Below are 17,532 nucleotides of genomic sequence, written 5' to 3' on the forward strand. Positions count from 1 at the left end.
TTAGCCCTGAAATCATATACATACACATAATAGTACATTGATTGAGCAGGCTGTATTTATATTTAGGAAGATATGTGTGTGTGTGTGCGTGTGTGTGTGTGTGTGTGTGTGTGTGTGTGTGAACAATTAAAAAGATGAATTTGAGGCACAGCAAGGGAAATGCATGTGAGGGGATTAGAGAGAGGAAAGGGGGGAAATGATGTAATTATGTTTTAATTTTTTAAAAAAGCAAAATAATTATTAGTATTTTTTTAAAAAGATGGCCAGTTCTCCATGTTTGCTTCCATATGTGTGTGTGACAAGTATTTGGTTGTAATACCTATTACACAATAACATTTTCTTTTTTAAATGCACTCTCGGGTGAGGTATATTAGAAAATTTGGGAGGGAAATGTATACTTAAGAAAAATCTATGTTTATATTGGCCAGTTGATAAAGAATAACAATGTGTTACACACTGCTTACCACAACTTATAATTTTACTCAATATACTTCCAAACACTGACACCATTGCATACACTAGCAAGATTTTGCTAAAAGGACACAGATATGGCTGTCTCTTGTGAGACTATGCTGGGGCCTGGCAAACACAGAAGTGGATGCTCACAGTCAGCTACTGGATGGATCACAGGGCCCCCAATGGAGGAGCTAGAGAAAGTACCCAAGGAACTAAAGGGAACTGCAACCCTATAGGTGGAACAACAATATGAACTAACCAGTACCCCCCGAAGCCATGTCTCTAGCTGCATATGTATCAGAAGATGGCCTAGTCGGCCATCAGTGAAAAGAGAGGCCCATTGGTTGTGCAAACTTTATATGCCTCAGTACAGGGGAATGCCAGGGCCAAGAAGTGGGAGTGAGTGGGTAGGGGAGTGGGTGGGGGAGCGTGTGGGGGACTTTTGGGATAGCATTGGAAATGTAATTGAAATAAATACCCAATAAAAAATATGGAAAAAAAAGAATTCCTTAGTTAGTTTTATAGGCAGAAGTCAAGCTTGGACCTTGTGCATTTCATGGTACTGTGTTTGAATGTTTCCAAGAACTTTGAAAAGTCATCCCTGCATGTGTCTGTCATTCATAAGACAAAATTCCCCTGGGTAATTAATGAATGACAGCTTTGTGATGGCTGCTGCTGCAGGTCTCAGGAAACGCAGTGAGTGGCCACAGAATGGACTTCGAATTTACCATAATGCCTTAGATTACCAGCAGTCCCACTTGGGCAGGGCTGAAGAATGATGCGCTGCAGGCACCAAGAAGTCTGTCCTGGAGGGACCCAGGAAGAATGTTGTCCCTTCCCTCTCATGTGACCAGCTTTGGCGTCGCTGAATCCATTGGATCCAACTGTCCATTCACACGGATACTACCACACAAAGGAGCACATCCATGTGTGTTCACAGATGCAATCAAATGCTTCAGAGCACAAAAAGATGTGAGTAAATCATACTCTACCAGGCCAGCAGAATTAGTGGAAAGACTCAGATCCTGTAAAACACTGAATGAGGTCCAAGGCAGTGTGGTTAGTGTACAATGAGCAGAGGGCATTGTGACACGGAAATGCTCATTCATATACTCCATTATGGACAACTTCCTCTTTCAGGCTAATATAAATTTAGTAAAGTCAATGGGTGAGTGCTTAAGTGGTTGTCCTTTATAAATTTCAGGAAAAGTATATTTTCTTACAAATTGCATAATACATCATGTGTATGTTGGTGGGGAGAGCAGAGGCGAGCATGGAGGAAGTGGGCTGAAAACCCATGTTTATCTGTAATAGCTTATTAACTCTGGTATTTTCAGGTGTCATTCTTGCGCAGAAGAAATATCTCATTTTTCCTCCATTACCCCTTTGAAAGAATTCTTTCATGTATTAGAATATTTACTTATTTATTTATCATGTGAAACTAAGCAACTTGGGTGGCATTCCCTGGGATAGCATCCAGGTTTTTAATTTAACATAGATGCCAACATCTGATACACATGTGCAGGGTTTAACAAGCATGATTAATCAGCAAGCCCTCATAGCTTATGCGTGTCCTTTTCACCCAAAGCATGTCCCAGGCTCTTAAACTTCTTGAGAAGAGCCATACTACTGAATCCAACTACCCATCCCATTACTGATACCACACAAATGAGCACATACATATGTGTAATTGCAAATATACTTATATTAATATATCTAATATCTGATATATACACATATGCGCATACACACACACACACACATACACATATGCATTCCTTCAAATAATTAGTATATCCACAAACCAAAACCAAATAGAGTTCAGAGTATAAATATAGTTGAAACAAAATTGCTATTAGTAAATACAACCCACCTATGTGAATCCACACAAGGGCATGACAATACATGAAAAACATTTCAGAACCTTAAGATAAAAATCCCTATCATATGGGAAGAACCGTGAATCCTCACCACAGACCATCAACGGTGTTATTGTTACTCTATATGAATTCAATCACAAACTCAATATTTACACTAAGCCATGTAACTAATATTTTTTAGACCTAAATTATAGTATCTGCATATTTTATAAGACTTGAAGGCCTAAACCGCCCAAAGGGGCTGACCAACACAAACAAAAGCAATTTTTCTCTCAGAAGAAAATCCTCCTCCACATGCCTGAAACAGACTTTTATTTACTCTAGAGAAAGCTTTCCGCTGCAAAGTTGTAAACAGGCTCCGGCCCACTTTCAGTTTAGTCTGAAGCCACCCTTTCGCTAGCAGGTGGTGGCTTTGCTGAATCTTTTTCTCAATCTTCCTGTCTCGGCTTCTCAACTGGAGCCATGTTCCTTGCATGATGCATTTGGCCCAGACACAACGGAAATACTAACCTCCTGTACATGCCCAGTAAGGAAACAAGAAAACAAACCAACAAAGAACCCTTTGGAGTCCATGGCCTACATTCTCCTCGTGCTACTCACGTCTATTTAAAGTCAGCACGAAACACTCCAGATGGAAGAGCCTAGTGTCTATCCCGTGAGCCCCACGTAACTCTAAAGCTATGCCCAATCAAGAAGATGCCTGCCTGGAGACATCGCAGTCGCAGTCTGGGAGATCTGCATCCACACTGCTGTCCTCTGCCATCCTCGGGCCATGCAAGTCCTCTGCCACCACCATGAAGCTGTCACTTGTAGAAGTCCGGCTCTGCAGAGCGAAAGGCTCAGTCCTTCCTGGATGAGGAGAGAGTCTCTCCCCTTATCTAGGCCAGAAGTATGAAAATGCTCTTGGTGGACAAATGGTGCTGGTTGTCTGTCTGTTAACATGACACTGGGCAGTCACAAGTGGTCATGCTTCTAAATAAAACCCACACTCATGAGCATGTGCCAGGCTTGATCTCCTGGAATGTAGGCCACGAGGGTAAGAAGGGTAATCTGCCAGCAAGAGCAGGTTACGGCTCAAAAGAAAGGGTTCCTGAGACAGCCACGGCTGCAGGCACAGACGCTCAGCTTTTTTCTGTGTGCTGCTGGCTACAACAGCAGTGCTCCTTGGAAAAGACAAAGCAGTTGTGTGCAAAAGTACCAGCACAACTCCCACAAACACAGCAGATTGCAGCAGCAAACAGAAGCAGATACAAACACTGCAGATCGCAGCAGCAAACAGAAGGAGATACAAACACTGCAGATCGCAGCAGCAAACAGAAGCAGATACAAACACTGCAGATCGCAGCAGCAAACAGAAACAGATTCTTCCTCTCTCCCGGTCAGTCGGCCAGCACAGTGGTATGAGTAAGAGGAGGTTAAGGGGTTGCTGGGGGAGAAGGGCTGGATACTCTGTGGAAAATCATCTGACATCCCCTTTGTAACAGACTATTTGAACATGGGAAACAATGAAGAAATATTCACCTCCACTTATAGGACCTTTGTCCTTTGTCCATTTAAAAATAATGATGAGAGGTAGTCAAAAATAACATTATTTCAAGACATTTTTTTAAGTTGCTTTGTTTGACAGGATTTCAGAAAATTTTATTCTGTGAATTTGGGGAAGTTTCAAAATTTTTTTTGCAAAAACATATAGCAACAGATATGAAAACTATACAAAGGCTGGCGACATAGCTTGGTTGGCAGAGTACTTTCTTAGTGTATGTAAAACCTTGAGTTTGGTTCTCAGCAGTGCATAAATAGAACATGTGGTTATGTGTCTATCATCTCAGCACTGAGGAAGGTGGAGGCAGGAGGATCAGAAGTTCAAGATCACTCTTGATGACATATGGGATTCAAAGGTAGCCTGGACTAAATGAGTCCCTGTCTCAGAAAGAAAAAAGAAACAGTCTAGGCCAGTGAGATGGTTTAGCAGGTGAGGCCAGCTACCATCCCTTTGACGGTCTGAGTTCCATTTCTGAAAGAAGAGAACTCACTCTTGTAAGTGCTTCTCTGAGTTTGACATGTATGTTGTGGCATTCCCCTGCATCCACGCTACCCAAAATATATAAGTAAAAAAATATAGAATTGATTTTAAAAATTCTTAAAATATGAACCAAGTTCTGCTCTATTTGGTGAATCAACATTTTTGCTGGAAAGGGGCAGAGCCATGAACGGGACTGAAGGACAAAAATGAATACCGCTGGCAGTTGTAGCTGAAGACAGGTGTGGAGGAAGTTCATCTAGCCCGAGCGCAGTAAACAAGGAGCAGAAAGCAAATGTGATAGCCAAGCAGCTTGAGAGGGAGTAAATCCAGCGTGGTCTCACACTTGCTCTTCATGTCCAGAGCAAGCGGACAATAGACCTATGATCTGCTCTAATTCTAAAGGCGGGACTCAGAAACGGACACTTCATCTATACAAAAGTTTTCCACTGGATTCATTGACATGATGAGATTTTCAGTGGTGGGCACAGAGGAACACTTTAGAGACTACAGTGTAAAGCACCCGTGCCTTACTGACATACAGCTAGCTGACTCAAGTTTGTTTATATATCTTTTGGGATAGTTTAAAAAAATAAAGACAATATCTAGAAAACTCTTCCCTGAATAAAAATCATAAAATGTGTTGTAAATAGACAGGACTTTGAGGGACAGTGTCACTCTCTGTGTAATGTTAGCTGGCAGCTGAGCAGAAGCTAAGCCAGCTGCCTGTAACTGCAGTGTGAAAGCCGATTTAAAATATTTTGGGTATAGTGCTTCTTCCCTCTCTGTATCACTGCAACACTGAGATTCACAAGGGAACCTTAACCAGTTTAATGGAATTATATGGACATGCACATCAATGAGTCAGAATCTGACACATACTTGCAGAAATCCCCAGGGTGGTGACCCAGTGGGAGGTCTCTCTGGAAGGGCCTTTATAGCACATGAGGTTTTAATTTCTGCTTCGGAAATAAGATCTTGTTAACATCTTGGTGACTGAGATTCGAGACTAAACACCATATTGGGATTCTGAACCACTGCGCATTTCAGCTGTAGGATAAATCCAGGGGAGAGGTGCATTTCCCTTCTAGTATGTCCCTGAGCAGGGAGCGCACTGTTATTTGCCCAATTTCTTTCCCTGTATGCATGGCCACCACATACTCTGGGGAGGAGGCCCAACCTGCAGCCATTCATTTTCTGGTCCCACCAGTCTTTGTGACTCTCCAGTTACTTTACAAACCAAGGGATCTGTACAGACTACTCAATCCATCTACCACTGAACCACAGCCCCGCCCAGCTACTGTTCTCAGGGTTTTGATAGACAAGGAATAAACAGACATTGCCTCTTAGTATCTACACCCTGACCTGAAGGAAGGAGTACCTACTCCAAGGTCTGTTCCTCTTTTAATATAAAATAACCGCATGCACCGTTAAGTCATACCGGCATTTGAGCTGTCGGTACAGGCCCTCATGTTTTCCCTTGTTGGCTACCATCCCTTTTATTCGCAAAGCCTGTCTACAAAATAAACGGAACGTAGTCTGCCTCTCCAACATGAGGTGCAATTACAGTCACCATTATGGTTGAGCAGGAAGTTCTGGTGATGAAGTAGGTTATTTTTGTGAATGAACAGAGCAACAACAGTCAGTCTCCCTCTCACACCCAACTATGCAAACCTATAACATCAGAGGAAGAGGATGTACCTAACCCTGTAGAGACTTGATGTGCCAGGGTGGGGGGATGTCCGGGGGTGGGGGGACGCCCTCTTAGAGGAAAAGGGGAGAGTGATGGAGGGGAGGGACTCTGTGAAGGACTGGGTGGCAATGGTTAGGATGTAAAAATAAACAAACAAACTAACTAAAAAAACAAAAACAAAAACAAGCATACAGTGCCATCTCCCCCCACTTGCCTCTTACCTAGCTGCCATGAGGTCCAGGAGATGCTGCCACCTGTCCTTCACTCTGCTGAGCTTGTACTGAATCTCAGAGGCTTTGCTCTCGTGGCTGGCTTTAGCAAGCCGTTCTCCCATTTCCTGAAGCTGGATTTTGTTCTCTTGGGCAACAGCAATTTCCTCTTGATAATCCTGCATAATAAAAGCAACCACAGAGGTCAGAGGGCACGCTCTTAATGCACTCATCTGGCACCTCTGGAAATGTACTAATTACAGTTTCTACTGTTTGGACGGAGTTTGGGTCCGAGGAACAGCGTGTGAGCATTAGTTCATGTGCGCAAGAATTAATAGTGCCTATTGCTCCTGGTAACGTGGAGTCCAGAGTCAATTATTACACAGATTATCTGAGAGAAACTGTAAGGCACTTTCTATTTACTTTAAAGGGCACCAGACTGGTGTGAGGACATATGGCTATAATCTCAGCACTCGAAAGGTAGAGGCAGGAAAATCATGAGTTCAAGATTTTTCTTACCTGTGTAGTGAGTTTGGGACTATCCTGAGATGCATGAGACCCTTTCTCAAAAAACAAAGAGATAGATAGATAGATAGATAGATAGATAGATAGATAGATAGATAGATAAATAGATAGATAGATAGAGATATAGAGATATAAATATATAGTGTGGATCAGTGGAGTAGCTCAAGGATAGGTCGCTTTTCTAGCACTGATGAGGACTGGAGTTTAAGTTCTACCACTACAAAAAGAAACAAATCAAACACAATAAAGGAATATGCATAGACAAAAGAAGCCTTGGCTTGAAAGAATTAGCAGATGATTTATAGCATACCTAGAATCAATAAGGAAATGAATCGCTAATGCCAGGTTTAAGAGGCACGTGCACACATATGCATGCATATCTGTGCCATAATTATATATGTACACACATGAATGTGTACATATGCACTTACTTATATGCATCTTTTCAGCTATGAAGACTTTATACAGATCATGTCAGTCATGTTATCTGTACAGAATACTTTGACTTCATCTATTTTAGAGCAATCTTCTGCCACACATAATAGCAAATCAGTCCTCAAGACTAATAATCATTAATTTCAGCATGTCAGTGGGTCTCATACCTTGGTTTATTTAGTCTCTGTGGTAGCCCCTCCTAAAGACTGGTTGATGATAACAGGTATGTTATGTGGTCTGTTTGCTGTCTGTAAGACAGACCCAGTTTTTGGATAAACTTTGCAACTTTGTTAGACAGCAGAGAGTATCTCAGGAAAATAGTAAACAAGGAAAGATGACTCCTTAAATAAAGCATAAATGTGAAGACCAAAGTTTGGATTCCCTAGAACCCATGTAACAGCAGACCTTTCATGTAATCCCTAAGTACTGAGGAAGAAACAGGATATCTAGAGCCAAGTGAATAGATCAACTGGCTGAATATGTAAGCTATGGGTATTATAGGATACTTGATCACAGTGTAAACCCCAAGATTATGTTATTTACTAAAAAAACAAACAAACAAAAACCTGTTTCTAGTTGTGGTGTTGATCACCCATAGTACACACCTTTAATCCCAAACAATGAAGGTAAAGTTAGTTTGTAGAAAGAAGCAGCCATATTCGAAAGTACTGTCTAATTGAGTGCCAGACGAAGTGATGAATCAGAGAAAGATTTGACATAACAGGATATGTCCAATCAAATTAAAAACCACATGAAGATAGGTTCTATGTGTACATTTTAACTCTTCCTCTAAAGCTAGGATACCCTATAAACCATATATTTAAGGAAAGAGGGCCTGAAAGAAGATGACGGGTGAGGCTCCATTCTACCTAAAAGTTGAGTGCCCTGGGCATAATGATGACTCCTCAACCCTGTCACGTTTTTTCAACAATCAGGGGTCCAAAAACCAAAACACTGAATGCATAATATTTTTAACATTTCATCACAAAATTGGGATGATGTCATTGAGAAATGTTGATCTCAACAAAACTACTCTAAGTTTTAAAATGCACTTATAGTAAAACTGTCCTCTTGGGTTGTAATTTAAACTGCTTGTGTTGATGCCAATGAACAGTAACAGTTGGCCTCTAGTAATCGATTATTTTGTCTGCCTTACTCTGTTGAGAATACTGAGCTCCACTCAGTACTCAGCAATGATTCACATTTATAAGGAGGACAAGGCAGGGATGGCCTTTTTAGTTCCACAACTTACTTTATAGGCAAACTAATAGAATTAATATTATAGAGTGTTACTTTTTTTCTTTGCTTTGCTGGGATTGAGCCAAGGGTTGCATGTACATTTAGGATGTACTTCATTATTAGGCTATGTTCTCAGTACCACTTCCCTTCTCCCTCCTTAGTTTCATTTTTTATTATGAATAGGTCTTATTAAGTTGCCTGGGTTAGCCTTGTACTTACTTTTTAGGCCAGGCAGGACCTTGCACATGAGATAGTTCTGCCTCAGGCTCACAAGAAGCTAATATGACAGGCCCAAACCACCAGGTGGACCTGCTCAAAGAATATCTCTGACATCCTACCAAAGACTAGAATAAAATCATCCACGTGAGAGACTAAAGTTTTAGTAATATAAATTATGGCTCTATTTTGTCCTAGAAAGTGTTTTTCTACTCCCAAAATATACATTCTGAATTTCATTCTGAAAAGCAATGAGAATATAAACACACCTAACCAAGAATTACTCTTTAGCAAATTTTATTATGGTAACTAGTACATTAGTCCTGCCTAGTACAACATTCTTTGACACATAGCAACCAGCAAAGCCGCACTGTTAGCACATGCTATGATGAAACCTGTATTATCTTGGCCCAGAAATAAGGGTTTTGATATCAAATGAGCAAATTGATTACTTATGAAATTTTTTCATTTTTATGTAGAAAACTAATAAAGTCATCGATGCTATGTCCTGGCTTTCTTTTCTCTGTATGTGTGTGTACTGAGAACAATAAATTTTCCTAATAATAACTTTGGTGGCTTTTCAGAATGAATAAATCTAACATCTCTGAATTCAGAAAATATGGTGTGTTTATGAGGAGTCAAACACCGCTGTGGATGTAGGGACAAGAGTAATGGACAAGACAGACAACATTTATGTTCCGGGGAGGTTTGCAGCTCAATGAGGCTATTCCTCCAGACAGCTAGCAAACAGGTAAATATGAATAACACCATATGTATGCTAGTGAGAGATACAAACCAACATGTTGACATGATTATTTGCCCAAAAATGTAGAAACTTTATTGAAACTCACACAAATATTTAAAATTATGAGTCAGCTTAGTGAGCCCTGCATAGACAGAAAAATGTCCTAGATCAAAATGAACCCAAAAATAATCTAATAATGCATAGACAATTGAAATAGCAGGAATCCAGCACTTTTGATGGACTATAGATCATATTTTCTAAGGTAAATCTTCAGTTTAATTCACCCTAAGGATTTTTCCTTTTAATTCCCCTGTAGCAATGTCTCTCTCTACAAACCAAACCACAGACAGGATTAAGATAAAAGTGGTGTGTGCAAATGATTCCTCCAAGACAAAAAGCAAAGAGTTGATTTCCTCACAAACTAAACACATCCTATAAATTCTTCATGTAAAGTTGCTCTTTCCACATGGGCCTGCTGTATGTTATGAAGCCGAGGCTTAATACACTGTCCTCAGCTGGGGAAGCGATAGAGATGGGGTGTTATGTTAAAGACACAGGGGAAGGACTGGGAAGAAGGGAGTCCAGGCTGCCTCACACTTCTCACCTTCTTGAGTTTTTCTATCATCTCTTCGATGAGAATGTCTCCGTTCTGAGAGACTTTGCTCTCCATCTGGGTCAGCCACTCACACAGCTCCTTGTTCTTTTCACTGAAGACAGCCCACTCATTCAGGCGCTCGCTTACTTGCTGTCGTCGTAGGGAGACCTGGCAGTTTAGAATAGATCGAGATTGTGAGAGGGAGAGCAAATCCTACTTCAAGGAGGGAAGAGTGAACTGAAGTGGGCAAGACCTGGGCATTCCTGCAGCCTACTGTTTCCTGAAATATAGGATTTGCTGACATGAACAAAAATAGAGCAAAAAAGAGGCTGAAGAAAAGGCTCAGATCAATGGCTGCTCTTGCAGAGAACTCAGGTTCACCTCACACCACATGATGGCTCACAACTCTCTGAAACTCCAGCTCCCAATGATGCGCTCTCAGCAGTCAAGAAGACTTGCTGCTCTGGAAGATGATTCAGGCTCAGCACCTGACATCCACATGATGGCTCACAACCTTCTGCGGCCCTAGTTCCAGGGGATCCGATGCCCTCATCTGGCCTCCGTAGGCATCAGATCACACGCATTTCTATCCATTCCAGCAAATACTCTTGCACGTAAAATACAAATAAATAAATGTTTGTGTTTTGTTTTTATTTGTTAATAGAAGGAGGGAAGAACAGAATGGAATAGAGAGAGAAGTCAGTTCAGTCTCCTATAACTGGAGAGAGGGCTGAGTGGTTTCCAAGAGCAGCCATAAACAGGAAATGATCCCTGGGGCTCAGCTCTGCCCTGACCATTTCACCCCTAAGCAATCTCCTACATATCTCCATTTATGTACATTTTTTCATTTATTTTTGTCTCTTTTCCTTCTTTATTTGTATAATTTTGGTTTTCATTGTATAGATCCAGTTTTTAGCTTTTAACTTTTTAAACATAATCAAAATTTCTCATTAAACTACAGAACACAGAATATTAAAGAAAATATAGAACAGTATACAAGGTGAGTATCCTTTATCTGGAATTATGAAGACCAAGAAGGTGTTTTATTTCTTTGTTGTTATTGTTTTTTTGGGTTTTTTTTTTTTGGTCTGATTTTATTTTAGCTTCACTGAGATATAACTTACCTAACACAATCTCTGAGTATTTCCTTGTATATTCAGAATTGTTCAACTATGAACACAATCAATTTTAGAATATTTTAATGCCCCAACCCCCAAACAACACTGCTGTCAGCAGCATGGGAGTTGGTCTTGACGGTCAACTTGATGGGTTAAAGACTCATCTAGAAGGCACACTTCTGGCGCATACACCCATCTGTGAATGACTGGAGGGTTAAGATCCACCCTTGAAGCAGATGGTACTTTCCACTCATCAGCCCAGATATAGAGAGGTCTCAGAAGAATGGAGCAGCATCGGCAGGTATGTCTTTGATTCTGTTTCCTGAGTGAGTGTGGCTATCCCTGTGTCTGTACTATCCACTAATGTCTTACTCTAGATCCTTCAGATCTCCAGGATAGACTGAAAGCCAGTGTCTCTCCAGAGAACTCCTTCAGCCCGAACTGGGACCACCCAGGCATGCAGCTTCATGTAACTAAGTAGCTTTGGCCATTTTATCGTTTTGTTTGTTTTCTGAGTCTATGAAGCATGCAGGTGGAAGTGTCATACCACCCAAGCCCTCTGGGATGAGCAATCTACTAAATCAGCTTTTATAATACACACACACATGCTCTCTCTCTCTCTCTCTCTCTCTCTCTCTCTCTCTCTCTCTCTCTCTCTCTCACGGCTTTGTCCCAGTAGAGAACCTTGCTGGGTATAAGAAGTCATTCTCTGTTCTCTCCACACTTCCCGCAGCTCTAAGCTATTATCTCTATGTATCTCCCTGTTCCCAACGTTCCATGTAGGTTGGAATCACAGTTTGTGTTCTTTTGTGACATGCTTCTTTCAGTTAGCATGCATCACATGTTAAGCCATGTTAAATGATAAACCCACAATCCGTTCTGACTGCTGAGAACCGTCCACTGCACACATGTCTGTTTTACATGTCTATTCATCTAATTGTGGACATTTCTGTTGATTTTAATCCTGATTTCCTATGAGCAATGCTGCCACATATGGTCATGCGTAAGTGTCTGCACAGGTATAGGTACTCATTTCTTTAGGTATTTTCCTAAAAATACAATCACTGGTGGTGATCCTTCTGTCTGAGTTTCGAGATTATAGGCTTGGACCACTATACATAGCAACCTGCTTTAAAATGTATTTTAAATTATTTTTTTAATATGGGAATGAAAACATTTCAAAGATGCCTTATGTGTCTTAGTTATCGGCTCCATCAGTGGTAAGTAGATAAGACTTAAGTCCTCATAGAACCCCATTTGTCCATGTTCTTTTCTGAGATCAGGTTAACACCTTGCACAAGGCCAACCTCAGGGAAATGAGATACTTGACTACCACAGCTTTTGAGAAATGTCCATTAGGATTTCCTGCCTTTGAGTTAAGCATGTCTAGTTAAATAAAATATTCCTCTGGGTTGGCAATAACTCCTGAGTTTACCAGCATTGTCTCACTAATATAACTTAGTTTACCACTTAGTTTCCCTTGAGGCAGAATAATACAGGGGAGACGAATGGTGGCGAGCTCATTTCCGGGGGGGATTAACAGTGAGCAGCAGTTCAAAGGTTCTAGAGAGAAATCCCACCCACTTCGAGATCTACCCAGACTGTGTTATACAGCACAACCAGTAAGCACAGAGAGATCTGCTCTTCTGGAACACCAAGACTCGGGATTCATCCGTCATCCTACAGTATCAGACAGGAGGGGGTGGCTGCAGCTACAGCTTAGGTTCAACTGATACAAGCAGAAATTCTCAGGATTGGTGACTCCCCTCTAAAGAAAAGAAGCTCCCTCCTTAAGAGTTGAGATGGGTTTGTCTCCCTCTGAGTAGCTTCCTCTGCTTGTTGGCCATGATGCAGAAAACATATGCTAGGGCTCCCCCTTCACCAACATCCACAGAGAGGGTGGTCACACGATAAAAGGAAATCACCTATTTCTTTGAGAAGTTGATGTGCCCAGAGTGAATTAGGCAGTTTAAGTGATTGGCTTTTGGTTAGTCAAAGGTAGGCTCAGTAAAGCTGGAGTCTTTGCTCTAGGCTGTAATTTATAGAAGGATCAATCACATGTCCAGACGCAGCTAAGACTCAAGGCTAGTCTCCACTACTCTGCCATCAAAAATAGAGCAAGTTTCTCATCTTCTACGAGCCTGTCTTTTCTCATTTGACACTGCATTTTCTCCAAACACTAGTATTTAGTGTTTGTAACAAATGATCGATCACCTTTCATATGTCAAGTGCTGTACTATATCTATCCCAGGATGTGGTGTGTTGACAGGAAGACACAGGCAAGTGACAATTTAAAAAGCACTGTCAAACACCACAGGTTTGACAATGTTGTGTTAGTTTGATAGTTTTTCCTTCTTAGCATTCATGTGCTCAATGTCTCCAGGGAGCAGTTTGAATATGCATCCTTCCTGTTTGTCTCACAACATGATGACACTGCTTTCATTTGTTTACTGTGGAGCTATGACTGAAAAAAAAAAACCAAAAACTAAATATGTGGGCTGCAAGCATTGGGTGCAAGCCAGGGCCAAAACCTTTTTTGCAAAGATGTAAATCCCTAAGAAGGGTGGCATTTGATGTTGTTTATAAACTAAATATCCAAGCTATATATAAATGAACCATTTCTTTCTTTGGATTCAGTTGAAACCCTGAAATTTACCAGCTCAGCACATATATTGTCTTAAGGGTACTGCCGCCATGGTATATTGCCTCCAGAGTGAGACAGCTGAATAGGTAGTACATTTTTTTTCTAACAGTAAGTGTTTTTATCAAGACATTGTGGGTGGGTGTAAACAGACACACACACTCACACACAAATGCACACATACAAATGCATATACATGAGCAATTCTAGTGGTGCAGTGTTATATATTTACATTACAGCTAGAATCACACATAGTTCTATACAAGCAACAGAGGAAGAAAAGCAATATAATCCTCAAGGGAGCTAGCTACAACAGATCCCTTGGGCAGCTGAAAAGCCAATTCCCTTTTGCTTTTCTTCTGATGCTCCCAAGCATCTGCTTGAAGCTGGCTTCCTCATCCTCATCTGTGGACCCTCCCAGTTACTCCTGCACATCAGCCGCTTCGAAGGGAGCAGAGCCGGCTGGCTCCTCCTGAGCTGGCGTAACGCCATCTGTGTTCAGCAGAGTTTGGCGACTTTTACAAGGAGTAGAGCACTGGCTTGTTTCCTGTTTTGGATTCATATTTGACAGTAGTTCACCGGAAATGACAAACCCAGGAGCCACTAAAACCTCTGGGTCCCTCTCCTCCAGAAGTATTACATCCTGGCACCTGGCCAGACCCAAAACTACTATCTCACTGGTTTAAACACTCGAGTGTAGATTGGACTGGGACAGAATAATTATGTGTTAGTTTCATACCTCAGGAGTCTGGCAGAGGAAGATCCTAGAAGCATACTCTATCTACTTCCTTTTTTTTTTTTTTTTTTCAGGTTTTGGCCTGCTCACAGGCACAGTGTATAAATCTCCTCAGAGCATATCATGTGGCCAAACACCACTTTCAAGCTGTATTTTCAAGTAGATATATGTACTCTATCGACAATTTTAGAAAATATGAATGTCTGACTTAGTTAGTAATAATAATACTTTCATGGAATGATTACACGATTTGCCTGAATGAGAAATCATCATATGACTATCAATTTCTTCATCTCCAAAATATGATAATTCTGGCATTATTTTTATCCTCAGAGGTACCTAAGTATTAGGACATATACGGAGGACATTGCCTTCATTATTCCCCATAGGCAAACAACACTTAGCTGCTATAGGCACTGGCTTGTCCAAAGAAATGGCCTCTGCATCTAAGAGCATCAAAGTCTTGGGATCAGACGACAATCAGTCGGGAAAGAAGACTATGATCCATGCTGGCAGATAACCAGGAGGAAATGGGAATGCGCCGGACTATGATCCATGCTGGCACATAACCAGGAGGAAATGGGAATGCGCCGGACTATGACCCATGCTGGCACATAACCAGGAGGAAATGGGAATGCGCCGGACTATGATCCATGCTGGCACATAACCAGGAGGAAATGGGAATGCGCCGGACTATGATCCATGCTGGCACATAACCAGGAGGAAATGGGAATGCGCCGGACTATGATCCATGCTGGCACATAACCAGGAGGAAATGGGAATGCGCCGGACTATGATCCATGCTGGCACATAACCAGGAGGAAATGGGAATGCGCCGGACTATGACCCATGCTGGCACATAACCAGGAGGAAATGGGAATGCGCCGGACTATGATCCATGCTGGCACATAACCAGGAGGAAATGGGAATGCACTGGACTATGATCCATGCTGGCAGATAACCAGGAGGAAATGGGAATGCGCCGGACTATGATCCATGCTGGCACATAACCAGGAGGAAATGGGAATGCGCCGGACTATGATCCATGCTGGCACATAACCAGGAGGAAATGGGAATGCGCCGGACTATGATCCATGCTGGCACATAACCAGGAGGAAATGGGAATGCGCCGGACTATGATCCATGCTGGCACATAACCAGGAGGAAATGGGAATGCGCCGGACTATGATCCATGCTGGCACATAACCAGGAGGAAATGGGAATGCGCCGGACTATGACCCATGCTGGCACATAACCAGGAGGAAATGGGAATGCGCACTATGATCCATGCTGGCACATAACCAGGAGGAAATGGGAATGCGCCGGACTATGACCCATGCTGGCAGATAACCAGGAGGAAATGGGAATGCGCCGGACTATGATCCATGCTGGCACATAACCAGGAGGAAATGGGAATGCGCCGGACTATGATCCATGCTGGCACATAACCAGGAGGAAATGGGAATGCGCCGGACTATGATCCATGCTGGCACATAACCAGGAGGAAGTGGGAATGTGCCGGACTATGATCCATGCTGGCACATAACCAGGAGGAAATGGGAATGCGCCGGACTATGACCCATGCTGGCAGATAACCAGGAGGAAATGGGAATGCGCCGGACTATGATCCATGCTGGCACATAACCAGGAGGAAATGGGAATGCGCCGGACTATGATCCATGCTGGCACATAACCAGGAGGAAATGGAATGCGCCGGACTACGATCCATGCTGGCACATAACCAGGAGGAAATGGGAATGCGCCGGACTATGATCCATGCTGGCACATAACCAGGAGGAAATGGGAATGCGCCGGACTATGATCCATGCTGGCACATAACCAGGAGGAAATGGGAATGCGCCGGACTATGACCCATGCTGGCAGATAACCAGGAGGAAATGGGAATGCGCCGGACTATGATCCATGCTGGCACATAACCAGGAGGAAATGGGAATGCGCCGGACTATGATCCATGCTGGCACATAACCAGGAGGAAATGGGAATGCGCCGGACTATGATCCATGCTGGCACATAACCAGGAGGAAATGGGAATGCGCCGGACTATGATCCATGCTGGCACATAACCAGGAGGAAATGGGAATGCGCCGGACTATGACCCATGCTGGCAGATAACCAGGAGGAAATGGGAATGCGCCGGACTATGATCCATGCTGGCACATAACCAGGAGGAAATGGGAATGCGCCGGACTATGATCCATGCTGGCACATAACCAGGAGGAAATGGGAATGCGCCGGACTATGATCCATGCTGGCACATAACCAGGAGGAAATGGGAATGCGCCGGACTATGATCCATGCTGGCACATAACCAGGAGGAAATGGGAATGCGCCGGACTATGATCCATGCTGGCACATAACCAGGAGGAAATGGGAATGCGCCGGACTATGATCCATGCTGGCACATAACCAGGAGGAAATGGGAATGCGCCGGACTATGACCCATGCTGGCAGATAACCAGGAGGAAATGGGAATGCGCCGGACTATGATCCATGCTGGCACATAACCAGGAGGAAATGGGAATGCGCCGGACTATGATCCATGCTGGCACATAACCAGGAGGAAATGGGAATGCGCCGGACTATGATCCATGCTGGCACATAACCAGGAGGAAATGGGAATGCGCCGGACTATGATCCATGCTGGCACATAACCAGGAGGAAATGGGAATGCGCCGGACTATGATCCATGCTGGCACATAACCAGGAGGAAATGGGAATGCGCCGGACTATGATCCATGCTGGCAGACAACCAGGAGGAAATGGGAATGCGCCGGACTATGATCCATGCTGGCACATAACCAGGAGGAAATGGGAATGCGCCGGACTATGATCCATGCTGGCACATAACCAGGAGGAAATGGGAATGCGCCGGACTATGATCCATGCTGGCAGATAACCAGGAGGAAATGGGAATGCGCCGGACTATGATCCATGCTGGCACATAACCAGGAGGAAATGGGAATGCGCCGGACTATGATCCATGCTGGCACATAACCAGGAGGA

General features: G+C 42.9%; 1 protein-coding gene across 24 annotated transcripts in view; it reads right to left on the reverse strand.

Annotated features, from left to right (window-relative positions):
* The window catches only part of Syne1 (spectrin repeat containing, nuclear envelope 1), a 530,501-nt gene that overhangs the window by 45,575 nt on the left and 467,394 nt on the right, over window positions 1–17,532 (reverse strand). For 22 of the 24 annotated variants that reach the window (NM_001347732.1, NM_001347711.1, NM_001079686.1 and 19 more), the window contains 2 exons: window positions 10,023–10,181; window positions 6,271–6,437 (listed from right to left, as the gene is read on the reverse strand). In NM_001347732.1, the coding sequence (NP_001334661.1) occupies window positions 6,271–6,437; window positions 10,023–10,181 (326 nt within the window). Of the gene's footprint in view, window positions 1–3,036; window positions 3,298–6,270; window positions 6,438–10,022; window positions 10,182–17,532 lie in introns of those variants that run through there. The other 2 variants (NM_022027.2, XM_030245207.1) reach the window with 2 other exon arrangements.

Source organism: Mus musculus, chromosome 10, assembly GCF_000001635.26.
Source record: "Mus musculus strain C57BL/6J chromosome 10, GRCm38.p6 C57BL/6J".
Classification (NCBI taxonomy): Eukaryota; Metazoa; Chordata; class Mammalia; order Rodentia; family Muridae; genus Mus; species Mus musculus.